Source organism: Chiloscyllium plagiosum, unplaced genomic scaffold (genome assembly GCF_037043375.1).
Source record: "Chiloscyllium plagiosum isolate Xiang-an unplaced genomic scaffold, Cpla_swu_hap1 HiC_scaffold_26, whole genome shotgun sequence".
Lineage (NCBI taxonomy): Eukaryota > Metazoa > Chordata > Chondrichthyes > Orectolobiformes > Hemiscylliidae > Chiloscyllium > Chiloscyllium plagiosum.
In genome coordinates this window covers 17,526,467-17,543,721 of record NW_028270164.1, presented here as the reverse complement: position 1 = coordinate 17,543,721, position 17,255 = coordinate 17,526,467, and the positions used below count along the sequence as shown (strand labels likewise).

Genomic DNA, 17,255 nt, shown 5'->3' with positions numbered 1-17,255 from the left:
AACAGTAAATGTGTATCAAGTGTCAAGTTTTCATTTTTGATGCTGTACAGTTTCTGGAAACTCTGATCCTTTTCCATTTTGCAGTTGTACACAGTTACATATTCATTCTTCGACCCTTGTAAAAAAAAAAAAATTTGTGATATTAGTTTACTATTTAGTTTCTCCATTTGTCTAAATGCCTTTTGTTTTTGTATGAATCAAATTCTACTTCAGTATCACAAACTCTTTTTATTATGCTCTTATGTGCATGTTTCATTTGCTGTAACTGATCAAAAGAAAAGCTTTTGCAAAATAGGTATATTCGTTTTTTTCCTTCTGTCTGAATGCAATGATGCATTATTAAGGAGCTTTAACCATGTTTGCAGAGGCTGTGGTATTAATTGCTCAGATTCTTCTGTTTTTTTTTGTAAAATTACAAATTCAGAAAGTAACTAATTTTGTGAGATTCAGCGATAGTCACAAAAATGTCTTCTAGAAAATTATTACTATTAGAGTGCTTCAATAGTGGAAAATAAATAAATAAATTGAGAAAGTGGTGAATTATTATTTTTATTTTTTTCGCAAGGTAATGTAATGTACTGCATTAGTAAATGGATTGTACCTAGTTCTATTTAGTCACTGAGGGTTGACTGTTGCCATTGCAGGTTCCAGAAGCCATACTGAAGTGTCAGCGAGCTGGTATAACTGTTCGAATGGTGACTGGAGACAATATTAATACTGCACGTGCCATTGCCACAAAGTGTGGCATAATCCACCCTGGAGAAGACTTTCTGTGTCTAGAAGGAAAAGAATTCAACCGGCTTATCCGCAATGAGAAGGGCGAGGTATGACTCTCACCAATGATGAGATGCAGAATAACGTCCACGCTAGCGGGAGTTTATAGTGCAGGAACAAGTAGCCAAGAATAAAGCTGAAGGAATTCAGACAACTTGTCATTGCTACCTTTTAATCTCAATCCAAAATTAAACCAGGAAAGCAAGTGAAATGGATTTCTTCAAACAGCCACCCTCCCATTGCCCCCAATCCTCCTCTAAGTGCCCATGCTGTCAACATTGCTGTTACCACTTCCTGGCCAGTTAGAGGTACACCAAAACTTCCCAACAGTTTTCTTTTGGGTTTCCTCTTCCCTGTCAAGAGTTCAGCTTTGGAAACCAACTCACAATAAGTTTTGGAAACATTGACTGCATTTTAAAACTTATATTTTTCTTTATTCAAGGTGTACAATTTTTAAATTTCCAGCAGTTTAACATTCAGAACTGACTCTGATTCTGACCTGTGAGGCAACACAAACTGCATCTTGCAGGCCTTTGTAATGTAAATACTTTACACGGCTCACAGAAGGATATTGCAAGGTTATTTTTTGTACGGGTTGTTCTGTGTTGTAAATATTAAGAACCTATATTACTGGCAAAACAATGGAATGATTTAAGGCATCTCTTTAAATATGCAATAGGTGGTAAGTATGCCAGTTAGGTCACTGTCTGTCTTTTTCTTTCTTTGGGGTGGGTTTGGAATGACAAGATAAATTGGATCTTTTTGTTTTCCTTTTGTGCAAATTTGTTTGTAATTGATCAGATTTGGGAAGCATTGCTAATTTTATAATACCTGGAGGCTTGAAACCATATGATAGCATCAGCAATAAAATCCGGAACTGTCTTATACTGTTGTTCTTCAGAGTGCTAGCTTAAAGCAAGAATGGGGGGAAATAGTTATGTGCTACCTTATCACCTCTCAGATTGTTTGATTTATAATGGTGGCTGTTCAATGCCTATAGTGTCTCAAAAACAGAACCAAAACAAATCATCACTCATCCTGTTTTTGGCACTGATTGAGAGGGGAGACTGTCCTTTCCATTCAAACAGATTTTTAACCTTCTTGAAAGGCAAACCGTTCAAAATATCCATAGGATGCTAACTCAGTGCAGAATTTGCTAGGTAGTGCACTGGAGAGTCAGTCTGGTTCTGAGGTAGATGAGAACCCACAGCTATCACGTGCACACAGATGCCAACAACTGAGCCATGACCATACTGTCAGGTCTCTTTGTCATGGTGAGAGACAAAAAAAAAACTGCAGATGTTGGAATCCAAGGTAGACAAGCAGGAGGCTGGGAGAACACAGCAAACCAGGCAGCATCCTGAGTCCTGAAGAAGGGTTACACCCAAAACGTCAACTTCTCCACCTCCTGATACTGCCTGATTGTGTTCTCCCAGCCTCCTGCTTGGCTACCTTTTGTCATGGTAGGCTTGATAATATTCAACTCTAGTAATAACAAATAACAACAGGCTTTTGGCTGGAGCAACTGGGATAGAATCATAGAATCCCTACAGTATGGAAGCAGGCCACTTGGCCCATCAAGTCCACACCTGCCCTCCAAAGAGGATCCCATCCCCCTACCGATTACCCTGCACTTCCCATGTCTAATCCACCTAGCCTGCCCATTGCTGGACACCATGGGCAATTCAGCCTGGCCAATCCAACTAACCTGAACCGTCTGTGGACTGTGGGAGAAAACTGGAGCACCCAGAAGAAACCCATGCAGACACGGAGAATGTGCAAACTCCACACAGATAGTTGTCAGAGAGTAGAAGGGAACAGAGAATTCCTGGAGGTGAGAGACAGGAGTGCTAACTGCTGAGCCACCGTGTCAACCTATTACAGTATTCTAAAGTAACAAAAGCTTCATGGAACAGAAGTTTAATGTTACATGCATATTTGTCTGTTGCCATGGGCACAGAATGTGTTTCCTAATGCAAACCATAAGCACCATAACTACAGACACTGCAGTACTATTTTTAGCCAAAATGTAACTGGCATTTCCTTAAAAAAGAGATGGTCTTAGTTTTTTTAAAAAAAAGGTGGAAATTCATGTTGAACGAAAGGAACTCCTGCATAATCCACCTTCCAAGTTGAATTTTGGAGGTCTTATGTCGGATGCATTATAATAGCCAACTGGTCTGGTATTAATGAATCATTAATCTTACAGTATTGGCAGGAGGCCAATGAGAAGCACTTCTAGCTTGTGCTTCAGTATTTGTATCGAGCTCATCTTGCCCCAATTTCACATCAATGGACTGAAAACCTGAATAATTCTTGTTCTGAATTACCTTCCTCATTGCTCTGTAGCAGGAAGCAAGATACTGATTTCACATGCCAAAATTGTCAACAGTGAAATTATTGAAAGTTTTTCTGAAATACTTGCGACATTCTGATCCCCTTAATATACAAGTCTCCATCTTAATGTGGTCTACCTGGACAGGAAGAAGCACTAGAGTACATTACTTCAACATGCAGCTCCAGTACCTCGGCTCCTGATGATACAGGAACCATGGGCTGGTTTCAGATCCAAAAGCTACAGTGAGGCTTTCAAAGATCATATTCAGTCCAGGAGCTGGAACCTAAGTTTTCTCTACTAACTAAACATTTATGCTGTTCATATTGAGGGATTAAAATGTGCATATATCTAGTAGATGATTACATCTGTTCATTTCACTACTCTCATTCTTGCCGACTGTCAAGGTCTTTCATTAATATCTACTAAGTGAAAAGATTTCTGTTTGTTTTGTTAATGATTTACTCTGTTCACTCGAAAGAGCGATCAATAGTGAACTCAGAACATGAAAGTTAGTCAGTTTCACATTGTGCTTACTAGTTGTTGGAGCAAGTGCTAAGATAGCAAATACAGACTCCACTGCAAAGCATTCTTGTTTATCAGTGGTTTTGGGCACATTAATTTGTACTCAATCCTGCATGATCTGATGACAGCAATTATATTTGAAAACCAGACGCACATTAAATATATGGCTATGGTTAGTATGATGGCCGATCAAGCATGTAGCCTAGAGCTTCTGGGCACTACTTGACTTTCGAGGTGGTACCAGGAGGCAAAGATCTGTAAAGTGGAGATGTTGCTGCTTTATCTTCTTTTATTAGTACCCACCTAATTTTCCCTTGCCAACTCTCTCTGATTAAGTTCCTTACAGTGTGGAAACAGGCCCTTTGGCCCAACCAGTCCACACCAATCCTGTCAAGAGTAACCCACCCAGACCAATTTGGCTCTGACTAATGTACCAAACACTATGGGCAATTTAGCATGGCCAATTCACCTGACCCACACATCTTTAGACTGTGGGAGGAAACCGGAGCACCCGGAGGAAACCCACACAGGCATGGAGAGAATGTGCAAAATCCACACAGACAGTTGCCAAAGGCTGGAATCGAACTTGGGACCCTGGTGCTGTGAGGCAGCAGTGCTAACCACTGAGCCATGATACCTGATGGCTTTTAGTCAGGCACTAGCAAACGAGACAGTAAACCAGTCTGACCATTATAATTCCTGCCTTTCCATTTGGATGCCCCTTTAAATCCATTTCCCTCCTTAGCCTTGCTTAACAATATTCAACCTGTTATAAATTCTGTCAGTGCCTAGTAGATGTTTAGAAGTTGGTTACAGCGCTGTAAGTGGGAGAAAAGGAGAAGTATCTGCAATGACCAAATAAATGATCAATGTTTTTGTTTCCTTTTCATTTTTCTCTGCTTATTTAATAATCTCAATCACTCCTGAACTACCAGGCAGCATAATCCCTGGCGAACAGCTGCTGCTCACACATTGACCTCATCACTTACTTTCCCAACACTGTCAAATCTCACGCTGGTTCTATTGCATGTTTGGCAAGGGAGAGAACCAGCCTGTGATTGCAGAAGCTACTCCTCACTGATTCCCTCCATTCGATTTTACAGATTTCTTTTCTCCCATTGGTTGCCCCCTTGATTGTATTTCCTTGCATACTGTAGGGGCCATTTTGCCCAGCATTCCTGTGTGCCTTGCTTTGACAACCTTCCAATGGTGCCCAAGCCTATAGGCATAGGTGTTCCATAGGTCTGCAAAGAAACCATGCCTTAATTTGGACTTTGCCTAAAGGCATTCTTTCAGCTCTAGTCTTGCAGGCTGAATGGGTAAGACCAGATTTAAGCACCTACTGGTGTGTCCCATTGTCAGCGATGCTCAGGTGTTTTGCTTATGTTTATTTCTAATTCTCTTGAATACAACTCAGCATGATTGAGCCAGGTATAAACTGTTGCAAGCATTTAATTGTCTAAAAGTGTGGTGCTGGAAAAGCACGGCAGGTCAAGCAGCATCTGAGGAACAGGAGAGTCGATGTTTCAAGGGCTTATGCCCGAAACACAGCTCTCCTGCTCCTCGGATGTTGCCTGACTGGTTGTGCTTTGCCAGCACCAGCCTTTTCAAATCTGACTCTCCAGCATCTTCAGTCATCACTTCTCCTCGGAATTTAATTGTAGCAAGTGAATATTTTATGACACAAATATAGTGATGGCCTGTTATGGGCTCCTACTAAACTACATTCCTGTTGAAATGCTATAAGTATTATCAAGTGTTACACACTGCATACATTTGACTCAGAAAGAGATGACCACTTGGAAGTTCCAGACTGTGAATTCTTCTCTCGCAGGTAATAGAACTAGGGTGAACCTGAGGAGAATCATTGGCGATGATACATTTTCAAAGCCAACTGAGGGAGGAGGCTTTCCCTTGACCATGCTAACCTGTCACTATGTTAAAGGTGGTGTCCAAAGGTTAATATGTGATCATCAAGACATTCTTCTTCTTTTACGTGAACCCATGGAGCTTTATTTCATACCTCCTGCTTAAAGCAAATACAAAAAATTTGTCTGCAGAAAGAACATCATTGCAACAGTAACGCCAGTGGAAAAACAAACACTATCTGTGTGTAGTATTTCTTACCACTTTACTTCCTGTTGGCTCAAGTGCAGTGTTTGAGCTATTAAATGTAGCTTTGAAAGGCAGGAGTGCATGACCTGGTTGTTTGCTACGTTCCAAAAGAAGCCCCTTAAGACCGTATTCAACAACCAATAAAACACACACACACACACACACTCTGCCATCGTTTCACTTGTGCAGTTTCCCTGGGCAGTCTAGTTCTTTATTTCAATGACTTGCAAGTATTGGAGAGCATTTTTATACAATATCATGTAAGATTACATGATACTGCGTACTCGCTCACTTCAGTGGATTGCAATACTGTAAAGCCATTTAGTGTGGTGCTCCAATTCAAAATGTCATTTTAGAAACAAGCCTTTGGATCTGAATGTCCAAACCCTTCAGCTAGGATGTTATCAATCTTGTCTCCCCTGCAGCAATAACTTTTCTGACGCATTCTGCTGCTTGGCTTGCTCATTTGTGCTATTGGTTAGCCAATGCACATGCTTGTAGGTAACTCATTCAGTTGGTTCAGACATCTCCAATGATGAGAATCTGATTGACAGCCTCTGCCCTGAAATGCTCACAGAATCAGTTGCACTGGTACAGACATCTCATCCAGATGAGGAATTAAAGGTAGTGCGTGTTTCTGAAGTGCAAAATTCACCGTTAGCTGATAATTGGCCTAGAGGCTGTGTTTAAACATTCATAGTGAGTTAATTTCTACTTCCCATCTATAAATGAGTGTACTCCCAGTTAGTGGTGTTCCTGATGCCTAAAGCATTGTTTAACTTTAGGTAACCTTGAAAACTGTAACATCCTACTCCACTTGATGTAGGTAGAAAATTTAGGTATATGTATATTTAATTGATAATTTTCCCCATTGTCTTGGTCTTTCCTCAGTCACGCAACTCGATACATTTATACTGAAAGCTGCTCTGAGTGTTATGCTGGAAACCTATTTCCACTACCTGGAAACATATTAAAGGAATGCATCAAAAAACTTTGTGCTTTCTATACTGAGAATGTAGTTTCACTTTAATTTGCAAAGCGTTTCGCCGGATATTTGGTTTGGCATTGGTGGTTAAATTCTTTTCTGTATATCTGTATTTAATTCCAAATTTAACAAACCAAGATCCCGTGGTAGTTAGTTTCCAAAAGCAGCAAAAACCCTTCCAGACCAATTTCTGTCCTAACACAGTGGTGGGAGGACAGAAGACAATGTCTTTTATGGCGTTTAATGTCTTAAATAACAGAATACATATGTACTAAGTGCCTAGTAACGTTTGGTTTATGAACCTTTTGAATGCTTTGGAGAACTCATTGAGAAACTTTTATATACTGTCATTTAGAATTCTCACTTTATATTTCTGGCATCAGTTGTTAGAAGGAAATTTCATATTTAATATTTTTGCTTCCTAAGGTTGAACAAGAACGTCTTGATAAAGTTTGGCCAAGTCTCCGAGTACTTGCCCGATCATCCCCAACAGATAAACACACACTAGTGAAAGGTATCTGAATAAAGTTTTATTCAGTTAGAGAATTGTACTATTTCCTACTATATACTATCTCAAATTGGATGGGCAAAAGGTTTAGCCTGCAAATGTTTTCTTGTCTTGATTTTGGATTAATGTCATATGGGAGAAAAGAGGATGTTTTGCCTTGTTTTCAATATATCCTTGATGTTGCAGATCAATAACAAGTGGAAATGAGAGTGGAGAGCTAAATATTGTTTTATTCCCATGAAATTGCAATTGAGAAATGTGATTCATTGGAATAAAACGGTGTGAAGTGTTCTATATCTCTTTGTTCATCAATTCAGATACAAACAGTAGAATGTTTTATTTTATGCTTTAAAAAAAGTCAATATGAAATTTATATATCAGCTAATTGAAAAGACTCTAAATGGTGCATAACTAGGGAGACATAGCAACCTGCACCAAAGAAAGCAAATAAGTGAAACATGATTTTAAAAATTCAAACCTGCAATGCTGAAGCTGGCCTATTTTATTCCAGATAAGTGTCGAGGCACCTTCCTAACTCCATTAAGTTAATTTGGTTTTAAAAGGGGTATTTATGTCCACTGACTGTAACCATTGAGCCACTGTTGCTAGAATAAGCATGGTCAAGCTGTTTTGATATACTTAGGCTTCTATACATTAACAGTGTTGGCTATTAAGGGCAAAATCTAAACAGTTGGTAATTAGATCACTGTTGCCTTGAAAAGTGAAAGGTTAATTTCTTGTGTGTAATGTGTTTCCATCCCAGCTCATTCAAAAATATTTTTTATGATAGAAACTAATATTCCTTATCATGTAGGAAGCATCCTTCTTTTTAACCTTTTTGTCCTGCAGCCAATACAAAATTCTTTTTAATCTGAATCTCCAAAGATCTACTCATTTACAGATTTGCTGCTAGTACAGGATATCTTGATGAGAAGCTTCACAGAATTGGCACTGGTCCTTTTTGATGCTGATGTAGGGTTCTCTAGATTTACCGCGTAGAGTTTTCATTCACTGACACTGCAGCTAATGTCGACCGAGTGTGTTAGCTAGGTTTGAGGTCTAAAACACTGGGTGTCATGGAATTGTAGATGGGGGTTTGGGGTGGGGGGAGGTGGTATGCATACCCCTACCAGGTAACTAATGAAAGTAAGTTTATTATCAATAAATGTGAGTTTAGCATCTTTTACCACTTATAATTTATCTGTGTATGCATACGTGGGGGGGTCGGGTGGGTGGAAAGTGTGGGTTCTATATCGAGGTTACATTAAAACCAAGATTATCTGAGTACCTGAGGAAAAGGTCTCTTTCAATATGCAACTGTCAGAATAATCTTTGCTGAAATTAACTTGTCAGCCCTTACAATGCTTGTCTACATTGCATGTATTCAGATTTGTAAATGGCTTAGAGTGAATTTTTCAATTTCAAAGCAAGCAAAGTTAGAGGGAGCTTCAGTCTACCACATGATGATAACTTCTCTCAAATCTGTTTATCAAATTAAAATGTCTAAAGTGCTTCTTACTGCCCAAATGGAAAGCAGAAACACAACGCTGTTAATTAACAGCTTCAATCGTTTGGAAAATAGATCCTTAGAGTGCCGAAAAATCAACAATTCGGTATCATTTCTGCCATTTATTTTGAATTATTGACCTTTAAAGGAATACTAACCTTGGAGAGTTGCTGCCCTTAAAGTAGTGTTGCTTAAAACCATGTCAGTGCAATAATTTATGATGCTTGATGACCAAAAGCACTTCAATATTTCCCTCTCAATTTGATTTTTTTTTTCTTTTCTCTCTCCCTTGGAACAAACACATGTTTCATTTCTCCCTCTGTGATTCTGCAAGTTAATCTGTAAAGTGTCAGAGCCATAAATATCAGAGATTTTATTCTCTCCATGTCCTCAGTTACCCCATTACAGTCTGTGCAGTGTTAGGGACATTGTGTTGTAGGTTTGTGAGGATTTTACTAATAATGGGGAGTTGATGGACATAAACATGCTTGGAAATTCAGAAAGCTTTTGATAAAATCCCTACAGAAGGTTAGCAAAATTTAAAGCACATGCAATCGGAGATAATCTACTGGCATAAAATAAGGATTGGCTAGCAAACATAAAACAGAAGGCAGGCATAAATAGGTCATTCTCCCGTTGTCAGACTGTGCCTAGAGGCTTGCTGATAAGATCTGTGCTTGAGCCATAACTGTTCACAGTATATGTCAGTGATTTGGACACTGAGAACAAATGTAACATTGCTAAATTTGCAAATGTTACAAAGCCAAGTGTGCGTGTCAGGAAGATGTAAAGATGTTTCAGGAGGATCAGGACAGGCCTGATGATTGGGCAGGAACATGGCAGATGGAATTTAATGTGGAGAACCATCAGGTTGGGAACAGGAACAAATATGCAGTGTATTTCTTAAATGGAGAGAGGTTGGAAAGTAATGGAACTGTTAGGCTCTATTGCAAGAGGTTTTGAGTAAAGGAGTAGTGAAGTTGTGCTTTGATTATATAGGAGCTGAATGGACCACACCTGATGTAGCTTGAGCCATTTTGGTCTCCTTAATTCAGGAAAGATATTACCATAGTACGAGTGCAGCAAAGGTTCGCCAGACTTGTTCCCATGGTTGTCGGAATGTTCAACCAAGAGAAAATTGTGCAAACTGGACTTGTATTCTCTAGAGTTTCAAAGAATGAGAGATGATCATTGAAAACTACAAAATACTGAAAAGAGTAGACAGGTCAGCTGCAGGCAATATATTTCCCCTGTCTGGAACTGCCATTTACTGCTGAATTGAGATCTTGTTTTTACTGAGAGGGTGGGCAATCTTTGGAATTCTCTACCCCAGAGTGCTGGAGAAGCTCAGTCTGAATACAGTTATAGTCAATGTTGATAGATTTCTGATTGCCAATGGTGTAAAGGGTTATTGGGACAGTGTGGATAAGAGATTGAATTGTTCAATCAGTCATGATTATGTTGAATGACAGAGTAATTTTGACAGGCTGAATGGCCTCCTCCTGCATCTATGTTCCCATGTACAATTGTTTTTTTTACTTCCAAGGGTAGAAGAGTATGACTGGCCACTTAATTGTTTGTAATTTAGTAACCAGTACTGAAAGTGCTGATGACAGTCACTGTCCAGGACCATAAAAGTAAAGTTAAACTTTGGAGACGAAAGGTTCACCAGTGTCTCTGGAACTGTAATCCAGAATTACTTTTTTTTTAGCAGAACTATTTCCAAAATAGCTTTAAGACCTTAGGCTTGTTTCTTTTTTGTTCCCCTCCTTAGATGACACTAGAATTAGATTCCCTACAGTGTGGAAACAGGCCCTTCGGCTCAACAAGTCCACTCCGACCCTCCGAAGAGTAACCCACCCAGACCCAGTCTCCTATCCTATATTTGCCCCTGACTAATGCACCTAACCTACACATCCCTGAACATTATGGGCAATTTAGTATGGCTAATTCACCTAATCTGTACATCTTCGGACTGTGGGAGGAAACCGGAGCACCTGGAGGAAACCCAAGGGGAAAATCTAATTTGAAGTTTTTGTATTTTCAAGAGTGAAGTAACATTAATTTTGATGACCTGACAGAAATTATCTTTCTGGTTCTTCTCCTGCCCCTCCAACTTTTAAACATACTTCAAGAGCAGTGCACCTTGATGAAAATGTCCTTTAGGCTTTGTGAAAAGAACGCATTATGCCTAATCATCTGCATAAATGACACTATGAAACAAAGCTCAAACCACTTGTACAGAAGAGTTTGGACATTGGAATATTGTGTAGAAGAATAATTGAGGCACTCCATATTAGAAACTTAACAGTAGATTTTGAGACTACATCTTTTCCAACTGCCCACCAGAGACAAAGATGAAAACAATTGAATTTAGTTTTATATATTTTTTTAAAATGGTGTGGGAGTTAGTTCTTTGATTTTGTTTTTAAAATATTGGGCACTTAATATCTTTAGATCTTCATACAGATGGTTCTAGAATATTCCAGTTTATGTTTGGTAGAAGTATCATGTGTTTCAGAATAAAAATTCAAAGTTCAACTACCCTGAATTCATTATTCTAGTTTTTATAAATTCATTTTTTTAATTGATCTGCAAAGTGCTACTTTGTGAGTCTGTTGGTAGACTGATACAATGTGTGCTACTTTTGTCAATGTTCAGGGAATTGTTAAGCATATTTCCTTGGAAATGAGATTTAATTTATTTTTGGAAATAAGGAGGACACAGTTTGACAGCCAAAGTTGGCTTGACCAACTGTGCCATAATTCTTTGAAGACCATTAACATATGTTTTAATAACTTAATATTTTGCATTAGGCCAGGAGTGGCATATTTGGTAACAGTGAGTGGAGTTTCCTTGGACTAGTCTTCATATAGCTCTTGCCAAGTGGAATAACTTATGGTGCTAACCTCAAGTAATTACATTGGACTAAAATGCGAATGCTGGAAATCTGAAACAAAAACAGAAATGGCTGGAGAAACTCTGCAGATCCAGCAGCATTTGTGGAGAGAAATGGAGTTAACATTGAGTCCAGTGACCCTTCTTCAGAATTACATTGGACACACACTCTTTGCATTGGTTTAGAAAAGAGCTGAAATCAATGGTGGCTAGTGAACAGTAGATTTGACAGCAGGGATCAGAAACAATGGAATTGGTTTGGGTTTCAACTGTAGTGTAAGATACAAGATTCGATTTAACATTCAGGTTTATAATTAAAACAAGTACGCAAACATGCATTCCAGAATTTCGATCAGTTGAGTAGACAAAATTATTCACATTTAATTAATTGGACTATGAAGATAGGCATTTCCATAATTAAAAAAATACTTAAGTCTCCAACTATTATACTCTGTGCATCTAGCGTTCAATTTAATGGTAACATACACGGTACAATTGCTTGAAAACAAATTTTACATTATTTGATATTAGATTATAAATTTGAGATGCTTTTTCTACCTACCTTCTACCGACAGGTAAAGTAATGAAGAAAATACAACTCCTCTACTAATATTTTCACTTTAAGAACTGTACATTGTCAAGTTTTAAGACCAATGTGTAGCCTCAGTTAAACTTGATTTTCTTTGTACAGGTATCATTGACAGTACAATTGGTGAGATGCGGCAGGTGGTGGCTGTGACTGGAGATGGGACAAATGATGGTCCAGCACTGAAGAAGGCTGACGTCGGCTTTGCTATGGTACTCTGATTTTCCTTGATCTCTTGAAGAGTCACAAAGTTGTGGCTGGTATTGATGGAATACATGATTAAATTGTTAAAAATCACACAACACCAGGTTATAGTCCAACCGGTTTAATTGGAAGCTTCCAATTAAACCTGTTGGACCATAACCTGGTGTTATGATTTTTAACTTTGTACACCCCAGTCCAACACCGGCATCTCCAAATCATGATTAAATTGGGTATGGTCAGCCTCGCTCAGTGGTTGTGCCATTGCCTCTGAGGTACTAGTTTCAAACCACAGCCAAGGGATTGGAGCACTTTCTCAAACTCGACAATGTAACACTTGGATGGGGGTTGGAGGTGCATTATTGAAGAAACCACCTTTGAATTGAAATGTAAATCTGATGTTCCATTTGCATGAACATTTTTGATAATGTCATGGGATCATTCAGTATGGAAGAAACCTTTTGACCCATTGAGTCTATTCCAACAAAAGTTTAGTACGTACACCAGTCACACACGACTGCACTAGGCCCATAATCTTGAGTGTTATGACACTTTGAATGCTCATCCAAGTACTTTTTAAAAAGATTGTAAGAATCCCTGCCTCCGGGGTAGCACGGTGGCTCAGTGGTTAGCACTGCTGCTTCACAGAACTAGGGACCCAGGTTCGATTCCACCCTCAGGCAACTATCTGTGTGGAGTTTGCACATTCTTCCAGTGTCTGTGGGTTTCCTCCAGGGGTTCCGGTTTCCCCCCCCCCCCCCAAGTCGAAAGATGTGCAGGTAAGGTAAATTGGCCATGCTAAAATGTCCATAGTGTTCAGGGATGTATAGGCTAGGTGTATTAGTCAAGGGTAATGTAGAGTAATAGTTCTGGATGTAGGTTTGCTCACTGAGCTGGAAGACTAGTTTTCAGACATTTCATCATCATACTCTGTAACATCATCAGTGAGCCTCTGAATGAAGCACCGGTGGTGTAGCCCGCTTTCTATTTATATGTTTGAGTTTTCTTGGGTTGGTAATGTCATTTTCTGTGGTAAATGAGATCCAAATCAGTGTGTTTAATAGAGTTCCGACTGGAATGCCATGCTTCTAGGAATTCTCGTGCGTGTCTCTGTTTGACTTGTCATAGGATGGGGATGTGTTGTCCCAGTTGAAGTGGTGTCCTTCTTCATTCGTATGTAGGGATACTAGTGAGAGTGGGTCATGTCCTTTTGTAGCTAGTTGATGTTCATGTATCCTGGTGGCTGGTTTTCTGCCCGTTTGTCTAATGTAGTGTTTGTTACAGTTCTTGCAAGGTAGTTTGTAAATGACATTAGTTTTGCTTGTTGTCTGGATAGGGTCTTTCAAGTTCATTCGCTGTTTAATGTGTTGGTGGGTTTGTGGGCTACCATGGTGCCAAGGGGTCTGAGTAGTCTGGCAGTCATTTCCATGATGTCTTTGATGTAAGGGAGAGTGGCGAGGGTTTTGTAGACATGTTTTGTCTGCTTGTTAGGGTTTGTTGCTCAGAAATCGGTGGACTGTGTTCATTGGGTACCTGTTCTTTTTGAATACACTGTATAGGTGATTTTCCTCTGCTCTGCATAGTTTCTATATGCTGCAGTGTGTGGTGGCTTATTGAAATAATGTTCTAATATTGCTTTGTTTGTGGATGTTGGGTAAATTGCTTTTGTAGTTCAATATTTGGTCCATATGTGTTTTCCTGTAAATGCTGGTTTGAAGATCCCCATTGGCTGTTCGCTCTACTGCAACATCTAGGAATGGCAGTTTGTTATTGTTTTCCTCCTCTTTAGTGAATTTTATGCCAGTAAGGGTATTATTGATGGTCTTGAAGGTTTCCTCTAATTTGTTTCGTTTAGTGATGATAAAGGTGTCATCCACATAGCGGGTTTGGATTGGGTTGGATGGTTGGCAGAGCTGTTTGTTCAAGTCTCTGCATTATTGTCTCTGCTAAGAATCCTGATATTGGAGATTCCCAAGGGTGTTCCGTTGGTTTGTCTGTAGGTCTTGTTGTTGAAGGCAAAGTGGGTGGTAAGGTATAGGAGAAAGTGAGGTCTGCAGATGCTGGAGATCAGAGCTGAAAATGTGTTGCTGGAAAAGCGCAGCAGGTCAGGCAGCATCCAGGAAACAGGAGAATCGACGTTTCGGGCATAAGCCCTTCTTCAGGAATAGGTATAAGGTAAGGTATAGGTCTACTAGCTTGACAATACTGTCAATACTGATGAAGTTGGTGGTGTTTGGTGTCTGTCTTTGGTTCTTCTAATAATGTAGTCAGTGTTTCCTTGGCCAGGTTAATGATGATGAATGTGAACAGGATTGTTACATCAAAGGAGACAATTATTTCATCCTCTTCTATCTTGGTATCTTTGGTCTTCAGGAATTCTTCAGTGGAATGGCATGAGTCTTCTACTAAGTGTTTTAGTCTTTGGTGTAGCTCCTTGGCCCATCTGTAAGTTGGTGTTCCAGGTAGCGAGACTATAAGTCTGAGGGGGGGCTCCTGGTTTGTGAATTTTGCCTAATCCGTAGATGGGTGGTGAGTTTGATCAGTCTGGTTTCATTTTTTTTGGAAGTCGGTCTTATATACAGTCAAAGGTGTTGGGGAATATGTCTGGGTGGGATTCTCTTTGCAGGGTCGGTGCGGACTTGTTGGGCTGAATGGCCTGTTTCCACACTGTAGGGATTCAAATTCTAATTCTTAAAAATACCCTTCCACACCCTCCCCTCTGTGAAATGTTTTTTTTTCTCAAATATCCTCTAAACCTCCTGCCCTTCACTTAAAAATTGTGCTCCCCTCTTCATGGACCCTTCAAGGTCCATGTTTCCTGTTCACCCTGTCCATACCCTTCAATCTTGTTCACCTCTGACAGGTCCCCCTGAAATATGTGCTCCAAAGAAAACAGTCTGAGTATATCCAGCTTCTTATCATTAACTGAAATGGTAACATCGTGAAGAAGCTCCTCTGAACTCCAACCTGCCTGATCCCCTCCTATGTCATCACATCACTTCTATCCAATAGGCAAATACCTTTTTGTACTTTTCATTCTTGATGAAGGGTTTAATGCCTGAAACACCAACTCTCCTGCTCCTCGGATGCTGCCTGACCTGCTGTGCTTTTCTAGCACCACCCTTTTTGACTCTGACTCTTCGGTGGTTCCTGTTAGAAAGTAGGTTGCTGCCATCTGTTCCTTGCAATTGCACAAACTAGAGTTGCTTCCCATAGACAAGGTCACGTGGTTGGTTTCTATCACACAGCAATTAAAAAACAGCACAGGAACAAGCTCCACTAAGCTATAACCTTTTAGCCTCTACATGGTCTGTCTCCCTCCATACCTACCCATTCATGTATCTGTCAAGACGCCTCCTAAACATTGCAGTCATACCTGCTTCTACTACCACCACCTCTGGCTGTGCTTTCCAAGCACTTGCCATCCTCTGGTTGGGGGGTTGAATTTGCTTCTCATATCTCCTTTAAACTTCCCCCTTTTACCTTAAACCTATGTCCCCATGTCATTGATATTTCTAACCTGGGAAAAAAACTCCAACTATCCATTCTATCCATGCCTGTCATAATTTTGTAAACTTCTCAGGTCACCCGTCAGCCTCTGATGCTCAAGTGAAACCATACGAGGTTTGTCCGATCTCTCCTCATAACCAGTACCCTCCAAACCAGTCAGCTTCCGGGTAAACCTTTTCCGTGCCACCTCCACGGTTATGAGAAACCTCAATTTACGATCATCGTGGCAAGGTGAGAAAACAAAAATGAAATCACAGGCTGGATGTATTTCACCACTCTCTGTAAGCAATGAGCTGAAAACTGCTGCAGAGAGCCGTTGTTTTATATTTGCCATAAAAGGAACAATACTGGTGTGAAGAATATCTGAAATATCCAGTGTTATTTTAGGTGCACTATTCTCCCCTGTTTCAATATTTAATATTTGCCAGGGCACATGGGCTTTATTTATAAGCTTCATTAACATTTAGTAACTTTTTCTTAGATTATGTTGGGCAAGGATATTAACCAGGGTCAGGAGATGGCGTTCAAATGCAGATCATTAAGTCATAGAGATGTACAGCATGGGAACACGCCCTGCGGTCCAACTCGTCCATGCTGACCAGATATCCCAACCCAATCTAGTCCCACCTGCCAGCCCCCAATCCATATCCCTCCAAACCCTTCCAATTCATATACCCATCCAGATGCCTTTTAAATGTTGGAATTGTAGCAGCCTCCAACACTTTCTCAGGCAGTTCATTCCATCCACACTCCATCCTCTGTGTGAAAAGGTTGCCCTTCAGGTTCCTTTATAAATCTTTCCTCTCTCACCTTCGACCTATTCCCTCTAGTTCTGGACTCCCTCACCTTGGGAAAAAGACCTTGAACATTTACGCTCCATGCCCCTTGTGATTTTATAAATCTCTATAAGGTCATGCCTCAGCCTCTGACGCTCCAGAGGAAAACAGCCCCAGCCTGTTCAGCCTCTCCCTGTAGCTCAAACCCTCCAACCCTGGTAACATCCTTGTAAATCCTTTCTGAACTCATTCAAGTTTCACAATATCCTTCCGATAGCAGTGAGATCTGAATTGAACACAGTACTCTTTTTTAAGAAAAAATTAACTTGCACTGAATGTCCAAGCAAACTTCAGGGGTGGGGTGCATGTAAATGTCCTACTCCAGTTCCTGTTTTCCCAATAACTTACATAACAGAAGACACCAAGTTAAATGCTTAAACTTACTTTTCACAAAAAAATCTTGCATTCCAATTGGGCATTATGACCTTGCCCGTCTGTTTTATAGACTGAAGAGAAAGTTTGTTGGTTTAAATGT

General features: G+C 40.0%; 1 protein-coding gene across 8 annotated transcripts in view; it reads left to right on the top strand.

The window, feature by feature from the left end:
• Positions 1 to 17,255, top strand: part of LOC122563116 (plasma membrane calcium-transporting ATPase 1-like) — a 391,378-nt gene that overhangs the window by 331,671 nt on the left and 42,452 nt on the right. For all 8 annotated transcript variants that reach the window (XM_087973527.1, XM_043716559.2, XM_087973531.1 and 5 more), the window contains 3 exons: positions 645 to 824; positions 7,161 to 7,248; positions 12,339 to 12,445. In XM_087973527.1, coding sequence (XP_087829653.1) covers positions 645 to 824; positions 7,161 to 7,248; positions 12,339 to 12,445 — 375 coding nt within the window. The remainder of the gene's footprint in view (positions 1 to 644; positions 825 to 7,160; positions 7,249 to 12,338; positions 12,446 to 17,255) is intronic.